A 16880-nucleotide genomic window follows, 5' to 3' on the forward strand; every position below is an offset into this window, starting at 1 on the left:
ATGTTGATTCTTCATTTTTTTGAGTAACATGCCAAAATTCTGTATAGCTTCATATTACTGTAAATCAGTATAAAAATATCATTTACACAGAACTTGAATCATGAGTGAAGTGAACTGCAAAAGGCTCTGCACAAACAAATGTGGTTACAGTCCATAGAGGCCAAAAAAGGTGTTCAGATACAAAATACATCTAAATAATGAAAGCAACTTGTGATTTCAGTGAGGGAAACTGTAACAAAGGCACACAAGTACAAGCCAAGAAGGCTGCAAAACAAAGTACAGAACATGACTGTTTAAAAAGATCAACATCATTCATGCTATCACTGATAAGCCAACTACAACATGTGCCTTCCCTTAAAAGAAAGCCCAATGTTTCCTCGCTGTTAAAACCAATTAAGTAATTTGCTTGCTTCAAGGCAACTAATGTAAGACACAGTCACATTTCTATTAGAGAGAATACTAATCAAACAACTGGTGACTATGCCTTCGTTTCCGGTTTATAAATCACTATGACCTGTATGAATATGGTAAACATGAGTGCATAACAAAAAAACTTTGACAGTAATGCTCTGTGAGAAAACAAACTGACATGTAATAAAGGAGGAAGAGAAAAAGAATGCACGCATTTTAACACAAGGTCCATTTCAGATGGATTTTGTGCTGCTTTGAACCAGTTCTTACAGAATAAAACCAAGAGCAAATGTTTGCTTTTTTGTTGCATCATGTTTTATACAAATAGCTTGGGTCCTAGTTAACCAGCTATGCTGATTTAAGATGTAACTGTATAATCAAAATCGTAACCGTTTACATTATTAAACAAATGATCATACACACGGCAGGACGCTGATCTATGCTACAGATGAATGCATTTACTTTTAATAATCGAATACAGCAATGTTTGGCCACAAGAGCCAAACCATAATAAGAACTAAAACAATAATTATAATTAGTATGAATGTGTGTACATGTTCAATTAAGGCATAAGTAAAAGCAGCAAGGGAAAGCGCAGCGTATTTGGCTCAGAATAAAGAAACCATCCTAGCCTTTAGTCCTGTTCACTAGAGGGACAACAGTGGTTTTAGGCCTAATCCATTTCCCCTGATCTCTTATACACCATAAGCTGCTCTCTGATAACTTCCTGTTCATGTTTCCAGCTCTTGTGGGGTTTGACAGTATGAGTTATGACCTCGTGTCCATGTGCTGCAGTAGTACATCTATATAAACTTTAACTTAAGTGTAAAGTGTAGCCAAACGTTCAGCCGAAGTTTCCTAGGAGCAGACAGCCATAACAACCTCCCGCCAGTCAAACGCAGTGCTGTATCTCCTCATGGCAGTTGTGGTTTGAATATGGCACAGTGTAATTCGAAGTTACCACGATGTAAACTGTGGCTGGATAAAGAGTCGAAGCCAGAGATCACCGGTAGGAGACGTAGACTTCGTTTATACGCTGCCTGAGATGAGACATGAACTCGAACATGGTGGCGGCCAGTGACTGGTGGATGAGGTAACGTGGGAGGCGACCCTGTTTGAAGAAAATTAAGTAACAAAAAATATATATATATTTATATATTATACAAAATATATTCATATAAAAAACATTTATTACTATTTCATTACATATTTTGAAAATGAGCAGTCTGCGCACAAATTACTGCTCTATGGTTGAAAAGGTAGTCAGTTGCTAGGGTGTTTTGGTAAATTTGCAGATTTTCAACTAGATAATATCAGTAGTATAAGTACATGAACAATGTGAATTTTTAACTGCGTCGAGAGACCCTCTATTATTAACAACGTAAAATGCGTCATCTGGCAAACTTTTGACAACTCCAAGGCTTTTGTGAAAACTACAGGTCATATTTCTGCATTTTTGTATTCCCACTAAGGTTGTGACGGTGAGAAAATATTCCCACCGGTTAATCGACGTGTGACAACACCGATAATACCGATAATACAGGGGTGTTCCCTCTTTTCCTCGCTTTTAAATAGCTTGTAAAAGCGGCGTGCACATTTTACTTTCACTTTCGAATTAGCGGCAATTCGGCATAAAGCAATTGTTTGTTTTTAGTTTGTTTGAATTTTCCCTCTTTTCCTCACTTTCCTTCGCTTTTAAATAGCTTAAAAGCACCGTGCGCATTTTACTTTCGAATTAGCGGCAATTCTGCGTCAATTGCTTGAATGCAACAACAAAATACAACGTCAAATTCACTTAAGCCTATACATAAAACATAGAACTTTTATTAACAAAACCAATAAAAATACACCATGCTATAGGGCAGGCTATGCCTAATATAAAATAACAAACAACTTCCATAAAGTTTAAATAGGTATACAAAACTGGAAATGAGTAAACATGTATAATATATAACCAAATAAATAAGAAACGTAGAACGTTTATTAGCAAAACGAATACGAAAGCTTGGAGGCACGGCATACACCTTGATGTCAAATAAAATAAATATATGACAAAGTTTAAATAAAGTAAAAATCAGCAAACACTGTGGAACCAATTAAATAAGAAACGGATGTTTAAAAAAAACTTCCAAAATCACCTTAGATAAACGGCAAAAGTCAACGGGCTTTTCAAAATCCAAAATACTGCCAAACAGGTGCTTTTGCATTTCGTTTTGAAACTAAATCATCCGCGATCGTCTTGTCTGTCTCACCCCACTCTTCTTGTCAGTCAGCTCGACTCACTCTCCTCACTGGAGAAATGAAATCTGATCTGTGACGCGACTGTCGTTCGGCACGCTGCATTGAGCAGCCGCATTCAGTTTTTAATTGTAGTGTCTCTTCTTTTACGGAACAAAATTATTTTTATTACTATAAAAAATCAAAACGACGGTGGGGGTCGGTGCCGCGGTGGGCAAGTGACGGAACTGGTGTTGCGGCTTAACAACGGTATCACCGTTAGCACCGTCTATCGCGGCAAGCCTAATTCCCACTCACAGATATTCTGATCGAGTCTAGTGCAATTATGGGTGTTGAAGTTACTTAAAACTACTTTTTTGCCACAGCCCCATTCTCCGTTTTCTATGGAAGCTTGTTTCCGCCACTGAATAACAAAAAAAAGGTAATTCCGACTTTCTATTTCACAATTCTAAAATAATTTTCCACGCAATTGCGAGTTCACATCTCATAATTCTGACTTTTTTTGATTTACAGTTACGAGTTACAAAGTTGGAATTGCATGATATAAATTCACAAATGTAAAAAAAATATTAGAATTGTGATATGATTTTTTGAACATTATAACTTTTAATTGAACATTATAACTTGCAAGTTTATATTTCACAATTCTGAGAAAAGAGGTCAGTAATGTGGGATAAAACTCAGAAAAAGTCAGAATTGAGAGAACTGCAAGAAGTAAAAAAAACAAAAAAACTTGCAATTGTGTTTATATATATATATTGCAATTCAGAGCAAAAAAAAAATAAAAATCACAATCATCATTTTTTATTTTTTTGTCTGTGTATTCCTTTGTTTTTTTAATTAACTGGTCCAACTCAAAAGAGCCAAGTCCCAAATTTCTAGATATGGTTCAACATAATTTTAATGGTTGCCAATTTTAATATCCATCAGACAAAAATCATAAATCTGAATGCTTCAAAATGTTATAGCACACATCTCAACAAATTGCATGATGTCTGTAACACAAATGGTGCAGGCTGACTTTACAATGAAGTTACTTAATGTTATAGGGTTTTTCAAATCTCCAAATATTCCAAAAATACTTGCATTTAAAAACACCTAATTAAAAACGCTCATTATTTGAATGTGTTTAAATGGCAGTAACTGCAGCTCTTACCTTAAGGTCTGTATTGAGGACCCAGATGAAGGTGCAAACTGAAGGATTACTGTTAGATTTCAACACAACAAATCCACCAGGACCATTTTCCCCTCTGAGAGAGAGAGAGAGAGAGAGAGAGTTCAGTTTACAGCTTTAAGTTCTCCATTTTTATTGGCTGACGAAGCAAAACGCTTTGCATTCAAGCAGACCTGACGTAGCGACTGTGAGGGGGTTTACTGCTGTGATTGGTGGCCATTCCTGCAGAGATGTAGCAGTCTCTTCTGCGCTCCACCCGACGAACGTTCACAAAGTCCCTGAAGATCAAGAACATAAAAAACAGACACAGTTGGAACTCTTTGACTTCTCAATTATTAGTACAGCCAAACAGCTAAAAATGATAAAAAATATGCTATTTTTACATGTTAAACAGACTTTAAGCAACGATTGGTAAGCACTCTCTCACCTGGGAGACACAACACCTCCAGCGGCTCCTGCAGAAACATCATATGACACCATTGTGTTGTCATCCACTCTCTGTAAAATCTGTAGACAGATAAAAAAAACAACACGGAGAACATTACCTGTAATGACAGAGTGTATGCAGGACACTTAGAAACAGCTTCTTCAAGGCTGTTTCAAAGATTAAAAGCTCAAAACCATCCCACAAATACACCCATCTTATCTTGCAGCTTCGTAGTGTTTTATTTATGGCCTTTTTAATGGTTTCAAATCTGGGTCATCTGCATAAATATCACCCTGTCAAAGCACACCTGTTGTGTGCCAGGTCAAAAGAAGACCTATTTAACTAAAATACATTTAGTTCTCCATTATGCAATAACATCCAGTGACTAAAATGATTATTTAATTGGAAAAACATAAGCATCCATCATAAAAGGTAAATAGAAGTAAATATAAATATATATTTGGAGTTCAAAATTTTGTTTCGAAAGAAATGAATGCTTTATTTTTTTTTTAGAAAGGATGGAATAAATTGATCAAAAGTGACAGTAATAGACATGTATACTGTTATAAAACCATATTTTTTAAATAAATGCTGTTCTTTTTAACTTTTAAGAATCCTGACAAAAATGTATGACAGTTTCCACAAAAATATTAAGTAACTTTTTTCAACATTGATCAGCAAATCAGCATATTATAATGATTTCTGAAGGATTGTGTGACACTTAGGACTAGGGGTGTAACGGTACACAAACTTGATAGTTCGGTATGCACCTCGGTTTTGACGCCACGGTTCGGTATGGTTTCGGTACAGCATAAATTCAAATACAATCAAAAATTTCTTAGGTATAAAAATCCCTCAGCTTCTGCTCTAAACTATAGGGAGCCCTATTACATTATTATAAGGTTACAATTAACAACAGAGCCCAAACTTAAATTCAATTACCATTTATTTTTAACTATAATAATCGACACTCAAATAAAAAATTTGTATTCAAACATGTAAATTGCACATAATGCCGTTTTTAAATTAACTTCTAAATTATACAATTTCTATTTGTAGTTGAAATCATAATTTACACAGTGGCTGTCATAACTTGTTTCATAAAAGATATTTTTAAGCATACATTAAATTATTAAGACATCACTAACTATAATGAAGTATATAGTCTAATATTTTGCAAAATGCTCTTCTCTAGACTTCATTTCTCAAGCAAATAGCGAGCTGTGGGCACTGATGACTTGCCTGAGGTAAATGAAATGCTACGGTGCATTTTGTTTTAATGATGCATCTTTCCGCAATTGAAACACTGATTGAGCGATTACATGAGACGTTAATTCATGTTCATTTCATGTTAAAACTAGTAGTAAAGATGAAGGGATGGTCGTGCTCAATTTTTTTAAAGTGCACATGTGTCTTAACTATTAACACATGCCTCACACCCACATGTGTTTCAGCTGTCATTAATGGAGGCGTCTGTGAGTATGTGTACCTGACAAACAGACACTGTTCTGTTCCACTGCACCATCTTCTCCGGCTGCAAAATGACCTCCTGATACACCAGCTCTGCGGTACACTGCAAGAGCGCCTAAAACACCCAAAACACAGCTCAGTGACTGATTCTGTATATATGAACAAACATAAAGACACAAAAAGACTCATAATACAGAGGGAACATACCTTTAAAATAAACGTTTTCCCATGGAACGGGATTTCAAGAGTATATACTGCATCGCCCAGCTCCTAAGTATTAAAGCACATCATATTAAACCACTAACAAAAACAGAAACAAATAAAGACTGCAAGCACGGAGGTCTACACACATTAGTCTTATCAAACTTCCAGTTTTCCTCTTGTGTCAGTATCTGTTCCACCACAACCATGGCCTCCCGTCCCTGTCGTATAAACTGCTTGTCCTTAAAAACAAGTGATTGGACAAAGTGATCTGCTGTGCTTTTTATGAAATAAACGGTTCTTATTACTTTCGGACATACAGAAATGGTCATTTTCAAACATTTCTTCCATCCAAACATAATGAAAAGGAAGAAAATAAGCATATGATTACTTGTTCTGTTAGTTCTTTCCTACCGAGACCCTCTTCATCAAGGTCTTCATCCGAACCTACAGGACAAACACAAACATTAGGCGGGAAATAAAGCAAAAACAGATAATGAGTTGCATTAGAAAGAAAGTGAATGGCGTTACCTGCCAGGGACTCCGGCGGGGAGTAAAACTGTCCGTCAGACACGGGTCTAGGACAGATCAGAGGGGCCGGCTCACACGCGGCATTAACTGCTGCCAGATACGCTGCAGGAGATGAGAAAACGACAGATCATCAATGTAGTGGGAGGACTTTCCCAAACATCAGTGACAGTCTGAAACTCTACAACAAAGCAGAGCATGTTTCCCTTCACACAGCTTTAAGTAATGTGACTTTACATGACCACAACACTATTAAAATGACAAAAAGGGATTTTTCTTTTCCTCTTTTGAATGGGCTTTGAAACTAAAAAGCCAAACTGACTCGCTCAGAAGTGATTACGTCTATGACGTCTCAACCATAAACGTATTAACATATGATCCGCATTCGCATAACAGTAAAGTTCAGTATTTTATCATACATCTAGGATGTTTTTACTAATCTCACGTGAAAAAATGTCAGCCATTCGTAATTTCTTCATTCACATTTTTTGAAGGTACAGATGCAAAAAACTTCTACTTCAAACTGCTTAATTCTAACAGCCTTAGAGAGAGTAGAAAAGGTCATGCAAAAAAAAAAAAGTTACTTGGAAAAAAAACTTGACTAATATTATAGGTCACCTTCAGGGAAAAATCAAATAAAATCAAATCAAATAATAAAGACCAGAAAAGAAATAACCTGCCATAAACCTTCTGCTATTTTCAAGTTATAAATTCCATAAACATTAACAAAATGCATTATTTGAGATTATATTAGACTTATAAGTATGTTATTGACATATAATGCATATTGAGATTATATGCATTTTATGAGACTTATAAGTATGTTATTGACAAATAATGGACTATTTTAGCTTTGGAGGATGGCTTTATGACTAATTTGTCATCTATAAAACATGCCCTATGAACAAATGCTGTTATTAATGACTCGTGTCAGTTCAATACAGCCCTGAATTTTCTTACTGTAAAAAGCTCTCTCACCTCTCTCATCTTCTGCTTCCTGTGTGAGAACTTTGAAATCCAGGAACCAGGTTTCCAACCAAGCCACCACAAACGAGGTGATGGGAAGAACGTAACCAAAAGCATTCTGACTAAACAACTGAGAAAAACAAGAGGGATCTATGACGTCCTACACCTATTTCTATTATCACAGCAATATAATAAAACCGAGGAGGAATTCAGAGAGCTGCTAGTGGTCTCTCTGAGGAGCAAACACTATGACTTCCCTTAAATGAAGATAAATATTCAAATAGTTTGGATAGGAAGACAAAACATGAACTAGCTTACATCTGACCAGATTACTTTGGCGATGAGGAAGGCGCTGGTCACCAGAGTAGTGATCTGAGAATGGAGAAAATAAAAAAAAAAGACAATGATCATATCCAAGCCTGTAAAAGTCATATTTCACCACAAATATGAAAAGGAAAATATTGTAATTATTATTAGCATTTTCTATAACGTTTACAGAAAATGCAAATATTGAGATTTATATAGGCTGAGGTCTTTCTTACCGCAATAACCCACCAATGTCTCAGTCGAAACGCAGCATAACCAAGCTGCAAGCACAGAAACCTAAACACAGCTAAAAGCTGGTCGGCAACAAGCAAAGGAGAAAAAGAGAGATTATTGCTTCGAAAATAATAACTGAAGATTTAACAATGACTGTTCAGTGCTGATTCTTAGTAAATATAAGAGTGTTTCAACGTGTTTCTAGGATGACATCCCTATATTTGCAGGCATGACAGCAGCTTCAATAAACAATGAGGCCATTTCAATACCCCAAATTCACCCAAAACTTGCTCGTACAAGAAATGCAGTAGAGGACGACTACATCTATTGATGTCACATGCTAAAGTGGGTGACAGAAACCGTGTGAATCGCAATTTCTCACACCTCATGCTCTAGAAGCTTTAAATAAACAGACTAATGCTTTATCAAACCGAAAATAAAAACCCAAAACTGGAACGGTTTAATGATTCATATTTTATACAGTTAAGTGTGTGTTTGCGTGTTCATGACAAAGACTTCATCAGAGAGATCATATCAAACCAATAATGTAGAGCAGTCAGTTATAAAAATGTACCATCTTTTATTATCAATAAGTAACAAGGCTTTCGCTTTATGATACTTACAAAGATATCGAAGAACGATGACTTGAAGTTGTAGTGAACAACCTCATTCTCAAGACTGGTCCATATACTCTTACTGATCTGAGAGAGACAGAGAGAAAGGCAAATCATGCATCCTTTCCTATATTTCATTGAAAACCTTAAAATGCACATAAATGCACTGTTTTATGTGTCACATGCTAAAGATACATATTAAATTACAAAAAAAAGTTTATGTACATAATATTATTATTATTCATTCTTTCCATAAATAGGCTACAAAACGGCATAATAAATATGTTTTAACCATTTATATTTTTTTTAAGTAAAAATATGTGTATGCGTACTTATATAAAATCATAAAATCTCAATATTCACATTTTCTTTTTGATGCAGTATAATATATATTTTATTTATGTACATAAATTTGTATTGCCGTTTTCCATAAATAGGCTACAAAACTATATAAATAGTCTTTCATTTTATTAAACTATATAAATAGTTTGGTATTAAATGTTTTTAACCATATGTTTTATAAAGTAAATACAGTACACGTGTATGTGCAGTTAAATATTTATTTACATATTTATCTGAAATATCTGTATTATCTTTTTTGATTGTTTTATTGTTTATGATTTTATTATTAAAAATGCTCAAATGTTCAAAATATATTTAATATGCAAATTACAATATACAAATTTCACACGCCTCTATTTTCATCATAGGACGTGAAAAGGGCACGTACAATCAACTGTAAAATTCACCCCACACGACTATGGGCCAAGTTAAAAAGGAAGTACACACTGAACGACAAGAGAAAAATGAATAGCATTGGGCAAGACGACAGTTTGGAAGCACAAAATAAAAACTCACATTTAATTCAATGATCCAGAGCAGAGTGATGAAGAGGAGGTCAAACGTAACGAAGAGGCAGAACGTTCGGCGTACGTCTGAGAAGGCTTTCCTCTCTCCCGGGGGCAGCGGGGGGTAGTACGGGGAGGGAAGGGAGAGGGAATACGAGGCGTTCAAAGAAGCAATGGCTGGAAGACTTCCTCCCAACTCGCTGTAGTCCACGCCACTCGGCATAACTAATGCAGCTGGAGCACATCCCCTAAACCAGAGACGGAAAGACAATTAAACAGTCAAACAAACAAACATGCTTTATCTGGCTCTTATGCAATCAGATACTGCAATTATACACAGACTGAAAGCACAGCGAGCAATCCAACAAGATCTAATCAAGCAGCATTTGACCACTTTTAAAGCCACTCTAAAGTCATGGCTTAACAAAAGCATTCCCTATGTAGTGTACCTGATTGTATATGTATACTGTTTATGTACATATAGTATGTAATCTGCGTTTGATGATCATAAACGTGTTGTTAATGTACACATCCTGCGATGCACTAAAATAGTTGATTTATATAGTCAGTGTCACCATGTTTGCATGAACTAGGATGAATGCTGAATGAATAAGAGTCATTTGTGATGGGGGGGGGGTTGACAATGGATCACTAAATGCCATCATTTTCCATCTAATTTGTGTTTATGAACTGTCATAGTTTCAGCAAGTGAATAAGCTGACATGACAACTCTAAAAATCATTTAAGAGCATTAAATCTAGCTTAATCTCTCTGTCATGCTTATGAAAAAATTGCCATTATGAAAGGAGGTAAAGGTGATCATACTGATTTATTAGAGAGCTTTTAACCTTTAATACTAGGCTTTTTAGGTTTGATAACCCTCTCTTTCCTATTTGTCCAAAGAATTAATGAATAAAATCATGTGACACACAGAACAGAGAATAAATACTGGGGAAGCAAAAGCATCTTATACTGAATGCTGCACTGTCAACATGAATGCAGTTCCTCTACGTGTGGCAAACAAGCTTTAAATATATATTTGACAACCCTTCATAAACGCATACTTGATATTTTGAAGAGACCTAATGAATATTCAGGAGCACACTCACACTTATTTGTCTAGTTAGCACGCAAATCGCAGCATAAACAAGCTTGCAGCTCTAAACTTAAACACGCACTGACCTCTCGGTTAGTTGACAGCTGGTACAAGTTGTTTACAAGTCATCTAAAAGCACCAAACCCGTCGTTAATCAAAAATCAGCCGAGAGAGTCAACGTGAAGCCGAAACTCACCAGAATCAGCGCACCGTTCTCACTAGCAGGCTGCTGCTCTTCCGTGATAACAAGCGGATGCGGGAAAGCGTCACATCCGCCAGCTGATCGACGCTCTAAGCGCTCGTGGCTGAAGAATGTGAAACGCCGAAATGAACTAACGCATCACGTGATACAGTATATATAATCAGAAATCTGAAAAGCTTAATATAGGCTAATATCTTAAACCAGTGAGAAAATCCTTATGAACGACTATCATCAAATTACCATAGTTCTATGTTTAGTTATAATAACACTGGTATTTTGGTTGATGTTTGTAAAGAATGTAATGAACACATTAATAAATCGTATATACAAAATAAGAAATTGTATTGGGTAAGTACAAAAAGTGGATGATATTTGTACTTTAAAGGCACACTATGTAATTTTCGCCACTAGAGGGCGCGTATTCAAAATAAACAGAGAAACAAAGGCGCCGTGACTGAGTGTGGAATCATGGGAGTTTCTCTTCATCCCCACAGCCGATAGTGATGGGAAGTTCGGATCATTTTACCGACTCGGACCTTTGAGTCTCGTTCAGCAAAATGAACGAATCTTTTTTCGAGTCATTTCGTTCATTTTAGCAAAGTAGAATTAAAATGTTACGTGTTACTTCCCTAATACGTCTACTACTTACGCAAACGTTGATCACACTACAAACAATACAAAACTGCTATAAGAAACAGAAAAGATTAATTAATTGTTTACCTGGGTCTTCAGTCCATGATTAGCTCACCTCACCTCTTATCTGACAAGTCTTCGGGTTTGGGCTTATGGGGCTGTTAAACCCGAAGACTCGAGAGATGAACTAATCAAGTCTCTTTCCGGCTCAGACTGCATTGGTTAAACTTATGGGGCTAACACGTGACGAATGAACGACTTAAACCCGAAGACTCAAGAGATGAACTAATCAAGTCTCTTTCCGGCTCAGACTGCATTGGTTAAGCTTATGGGGCTAACACGTGATGAACGAATGACTCGGAAAAACCCGAAGACTTGAAACAGGTGAACTACTTGACTAATTCCAGTACAGAACCTATAGGATGTTGCGCATGCGCGACTGAACGAATCACTCCCCGAGACGACTCATTCTTCCCGAGTCACATTAAAGATTTGCTCAAAATGAACGAATCGTTCAAGAACGACCCAACACTAACAGCCGATGCAATCCGACACGACTCGGGCAGAAATCATGTTCATGGATGAGCTAATGATTTATTAAGGTAGTAGAATGAAGCAGGGTGAGACTGAAAGCCGTCAAAGCGAAACGAGGCCGCTGAACGAGTGTTGGCAATGGTTTAACAAATAATAATGCTGCTAAATACTTAGATATTGAGCCTTTCCATGTGCTCTGGGATTATTGTTTTTGGCAAATGATTTCATGGGATTCGGTATAACAATTCTCTGTACTCCAGATGGCAGTGTAGGCCCAAAGAAACACACCGATAACAAAACATACAGCAACTCAAACACACACACACACACACACACACACACACACAAAACATGACATGACATGATATGAACACATTTCTCAACACTTCACATTCATACTGCGCTGCTCATAGAACTAAACATTTGTACTTTAGCTTTTTGTTCGAATGTATGAAATGCAGGGATGATATTAGATGACTGCTGATGGATTTAACCTTATGCATTTCTATTTCATGGCAATGTCGGGGCGAATGAATTGTTTGAGGTTGTTTGACCACTCCAAAATTCCAGTCTTTCAGAGTTTTTTTTTTAAGTCTCTTTTTGTCTCTGAATACAAACAGACAGCCGTTTTTTATCAAGTGATGGAATTATTGACAGCCAGTTATCAATAAACAATAATTCTGATATCCAAACAAGGTTCTGCATTATGAAAAAAAAATCTCTAAAGTTCCTCAAACTTTATCAGTCCACATTTCTGCACTCATCCTTTGCCATATTGTCTGCTTCTACTTCCTCCTCCTCCTCTTCATCAGTTGGTGCTGTGGCTCCTGCCTTTCTCATGCCGGGCTGGTGTTCTGCCATGTCCCTTTGCTCCTGTGAATCTTTAAAATGAGTATTTATTAAATAAAATACGGAATCAACAGGCATTCTCATATTTGATTGGGATATTTGATTTGATTTGATTGAGAGAGTAGCACAATATTAAAGGGTTGCTCCACCCCAGAATTAAAATTCTGTCATTAATTACTCACCCTCATGTCATTCTAAACCCGTAAGACCTTCGTTCATCTTCGGAACACAAATTAAGACATTTTTGATGAATTCTGAGAGCTCTCTGACCCTTCATAGACAGCAATGTAATTACCACGATCAAGGTCCAGAAACGTAGAAAAGATCGGTAAAATAATCCATGTGACATCCATCAGGCGTTCAACCGTAATTTTACGAAGCTACAAGAATACTTTTTGTATGCAAAGAAAACAAAAATAACAACTTTATTCAACAATTCGTCTCCACCGTAGCGCCATTTTGGAGAGTATCCACTGAACGCAAACAGCGTATGCTGTTCTGTGTCAGCCGCACCATACGGATACGTTTTCTACGTTTATTTATTTTGCTGTAAAGTTGCTTTGCAACGATTTGTATCGTGAAAAGCACTATACAAATAAACTTGAATTTAATTGAATTTACACTTTGATTTGACGAAAACAACGTATCCATGTGGTGCGTTCAGTGGATACTCTCCAAAATGGCACTACAGTGGAGCAGAGACGACGAATTGTTGAATAAAGTCGTAATTTTTGTTTACGACAAAAAATTTATTCTCGTAGCTTTGTAAAATTACGGTTGAAGCCCTGATGTCACATGGATGATTTTACCGATCTCCTTGCTATGTTTCTGGACCTTGAGCGTGGTAATTGCACTGCTGTCTATGGGAGGGTCAGAGAGCTCTCAGAATTCATCAAAAATATCTTAATTTGTGTTCCGAAACGCAAACAGCGTATGCTGTTCTGTGTCAGCCGCACCATACGGATACGTTTTCTACGTTTATTTATTTTGCTGTAAAGTTGCTTTGCAACGATTTGTATCGTGAAAAGCACTATACAAATAAACTTGAATTTAATTGAATTTACGCTTTGATTTGACGAAAACAACGTATCCATGTGGTGCGTTCAGTGGATACTCTCCAAAATGGCACTACAGTGGAGCAGAGACGACGAATTGTTGAATAAAGTCGTAATTTTTGTTTACGACAAAATTTATTCTCGTAGCTTTGTAAAATTACGGTTGAAGCCCTGATGTCACATGGATGATTTTACCGATCTCCTTGCTATGTTTCTGGACCTTGAGCGTGGTAATTGCACTGCTGTCTATGGGAGGGTCAGAGAGCTCTCAGAATTCATCAAAAATATCTTAATTTGTGTTCCGAAGATAAACGAAGGTCTTACGGGTTTAGAACGACATGAGGGCGAGTAATTAATGACAGAGATGCACAATAAAAGACTGTACTCTGAACCCAAGATTGCATGTGAAATGTTAAAAAATAAGTAACTTCAGTTTTTCCCACTAAAAAAAAGTCTTTAAAAACCCAATAACCCAAAGTCCACCTCCAATTGCATAAAAACAATGAAGTGTGCCTACAATAGGCTATATTTCTCAGAAAACGGTTATCTGCATCTTTATCACTTACTACTGATAATTAACAGAATACTGCAACAGTTCACATTATTATTTATCGCTGTTTAATACATCATTCAATAGAAATGTAATCAAAATAAAACAATAAGACATTTATTAATTTATTTGATTTATCCCCATTAACTTTTGAAGTTATTAAATATATTTATCATATATGCATAATGTAATAGAAATATTAAAATAAACATTACAACTTAACTTTTGACTTTTCTTTACATTTACCCCTTTAAAACTAATAGTTATAGTAGTAGAAAAAGTATTTAGTAATATTAATCTGACATAATATTTGAGAGTGTGAACATAAGTTTCTCTTACTATTGTTTTTGCAAGGCTGATGTGAACATTCAGCAGTAACCTTTTCAAATAAAATGATAAAAAACTAAATATAATACTGACAACGTAACATGCATATGTGGAGGGTTCATCCGTGATGTGATATTAAGATTACCAGGTGTGCAGGATGAGGAAATCTCCTCCCCCCCTCTCTGAATAGGCTCCTCCCCTTCCTCCTCTACTTGAGGATACACACCTAATTTCTGCATGTGAGCTTCAGCCATCTGCTGCACGGCTATAAACACACGACCACAAAGACACACACAGAGGGATTCACAAATCAGGGATCATCAAACCACAAGGGACAAACACAGGAATGTACACAAACACACACAGATAAAGAGGGATGGGTCTGTTTACTTTCTTAGCAAGACTTCTGCGCTGTGCCAACCAGAATGGGTTTTATTTCTGCTACAATGATGGAACATGTAAGGACAGGGATAAACCACCTGTCTTTTTACAAATAGACGATTCACAACACACACATTCAGAGACAATATCACAGTAATGCATAGCTATTTTCCCTTCTTTTAATTTCACGCATTACTAATAAAACAAATTTAATTCTGTTCATTTTTTTCTTTTGGTTTCTGCCATAGAATAAAAAAAGAAAAAAATAATAAAGGTAATTTTGACTTTTTGTCCCACAATTCAGACTTTTTTCTCACAATTCTGCGAAAAATGTCAGAATTCCAAAATAGAAACTCAGAATTACGAGATATAAAGTCAGAATTCTGAATTACTTTCTCGCAATTCTGAGGCCCCGTCCACACGGAGACGCGTTTAGCTGTATACGCATACATTTTGTATCGTATAGGCGTTTCGTCCAGACGGATCCGGCGTTTTGGGAGAGTGAAACCGATATTTTTTTAAACCGGGTCCCAGAGCGGATAAATCTGAAAACGCCACCCTTGCGTTTTCATGTGGACAGCGAATCTGTATATTTTCTGAAACAATGACGCCCTCAGCCCACGTCTCCCCCCTAGTCAGACACCGCTACGTCACGTAACAGCAACAACAACATGAACAAACACTGAACGATTGTCTTTTTATTAACTAACATTAACACAGATTAATAAATGTATTGTTCCATGTTCGTTGCACGCTAGGTTTATGCGCATAGTCCAAGTCTTCTCCATTTTTTGTGTATCTCTGTGGCAGAATTACAGCACCACATAATGATCTGGCATGTATACTACATCGTTTTGTGTCAGTTTCATGGTTTCGTGTGGACGCAGATATTTCTTAAGATGAAGAGAAAAAAAAGATTGGATAGGGAAAGCTCTGGCTTCGTGTGGACGTAGCCTGAATTATCTCACAATTCTGACCTTTTCCCTCGGAATTCTGAGTTTACATCTTACAATTCTTTTTTCACACCATTGAATAAAAAATGAAAATGTAATTGTACATTAAAATATAATTGCAATTTTTTCACTCACAATTCAAATGGATCAAACGAGACTAAGCAATATTAGAAAAGCAGTAGTGCTGTCAAACTCAATATCACCTTGATATCAAATGGAATTTTCTATAAACACTAAGTCAATAAGTTACAATTTAGACAAAATACGGCCAGTTATTTTGTTTATTTTTGCTCCGTCAATGAAAATGGATCTAAACGGAGCCAAAGCTGAAAACAACAGCACCGTTATGTTGACATAATCTAGTAATCTAGATTGTCCTCAGTGGGTCACGATCTTTGTAGTGCATTGGTCTGATGGTGGACATTTCTGATGGACGTCTGTCCTCTGAAATGGTGTGTGTTTGCAGCTGTATGCTATCTGCTGTAATCCAGGATGATCCAGAGCAGCACAGACTCACACCCATCACAGCTGTCACCATCTCTAATCTTACACACACGCATGGTAAAATGAGAAAAACAGACTTGCAGCTTGGGAGAGCTTTTAAACCCAGGGCCGGCACAGTGCAGGAAAGTCTTCAGAAACAATATGTATACCAAAGGAATATACACAATACACTGATCACACATCACAGGCAAAACTACAGGCTTTTACCTTTTAATGATGGTGGCTGGTAGATATTTGGGTTGATTCGTTTTGGCTTGAGGACACCATTTTCTCCTACAACCCACTGAAGATAGCATATATGTTAAATGTACATATGATATTATACACACACACACACACACACACACACACACACACACACACACACACACACACACAC

General features: G+C 36.6%; 2 protein-coding genes across 4 annotated transcripts in view; both read right to left on the reverse strand.

Annotated features, from left to right (window-relative positions):
- stard3 (StAR related lipid transfer domain containing 3) lies at positions 1–10968 on the reverse strand. Of its 2 annotated transcripts, none has more exons than XM_016231060.1 (15): positions 10600–10703; positions 9428–9665; positions 8579–8656; positions 7958–8035; positions 7734–7787; positions 7428–7545; positions 6453–6554; positions 6313–6368; positions 6071–6163; positions 5928–5990; positions 5740–5835; positions 4251–4330; positions 3997–4101; positions 3806–3899; positions 1–1522 (listed from the first exon to the last, which is right to left on the reverse strand). In XM_016231060.1, exons 2-15 carry the CDS (start codon positions 9638–9640, stop codon positions 1415–1417), a joined length of 1338 nt encoding a protein of 445 aa, XP_016086546.1. In that variant the 5' UTR covers positions 9641–9665; positions 10600–10703; the 3' UTR covers positions 1–1414. The 2 variants fall into 2 exon arrangements, with proteins under 2 accessions (XP_016086546.1, XP_016086545.1); XM_016231059.1 differs by lacking the exon at positions 10600–10703 and adding an exon at positions 10710–10968 and having other exon boundaries at positions 2–1522.
- Positions 10969–12010: 1042 nt separating this feature from the next.
- The window catches only part of ppp1r1b (protein phosphatase 1, regulatory (inhibitor) subunit 1B), a 22870-nt gene continuing 18000 nt past the window's right edge, over positions 12011–16880 (reverse strand). Inside the window, exons 3-5 of one of the 2 annotated variants that reach the window (XM_016231064.1) lie at positions 16709–16784; positions 14890–14928; positions 12011–12763 (exon numbers count right to left, since the gene is read on the reverse strand). In XM_016231064.1, coding sequence (XP_016086550.1) covers positions 12624–12763; positions 14890–14928; positions 16709–16784 — 255 coding nt within the window. In that variant the 3' untranslated portion in view covers positions 12011–12623. Of the gene's footprint in view, positions 12764–14808; positions 14929–16708; positions 16785–16880 lie in introns of both variants that reach the window. The other variant, XM_016231063.1, reaches the window with a different exon arrangement.

Source organism: Sinocyclocheilus grahami, unplaced genomic scaffold (assembly GCF_001515645.1).
Source record: "Sinocyclocheilus grahami isolate Dianchi unplaced genomic scaffold, SAMN03320097.WGS_v1.1 scaffold382.1, whole genome shotgun sequence".
Classification (NCBI taxonomy): domain Eukaryota; kingdom Metazoa; phylum Chordata; class Actinopteri; order Cypriniformes; family Cyprinidae; genus Sinocyclocheilus; species Sinocyclocheilus grahami.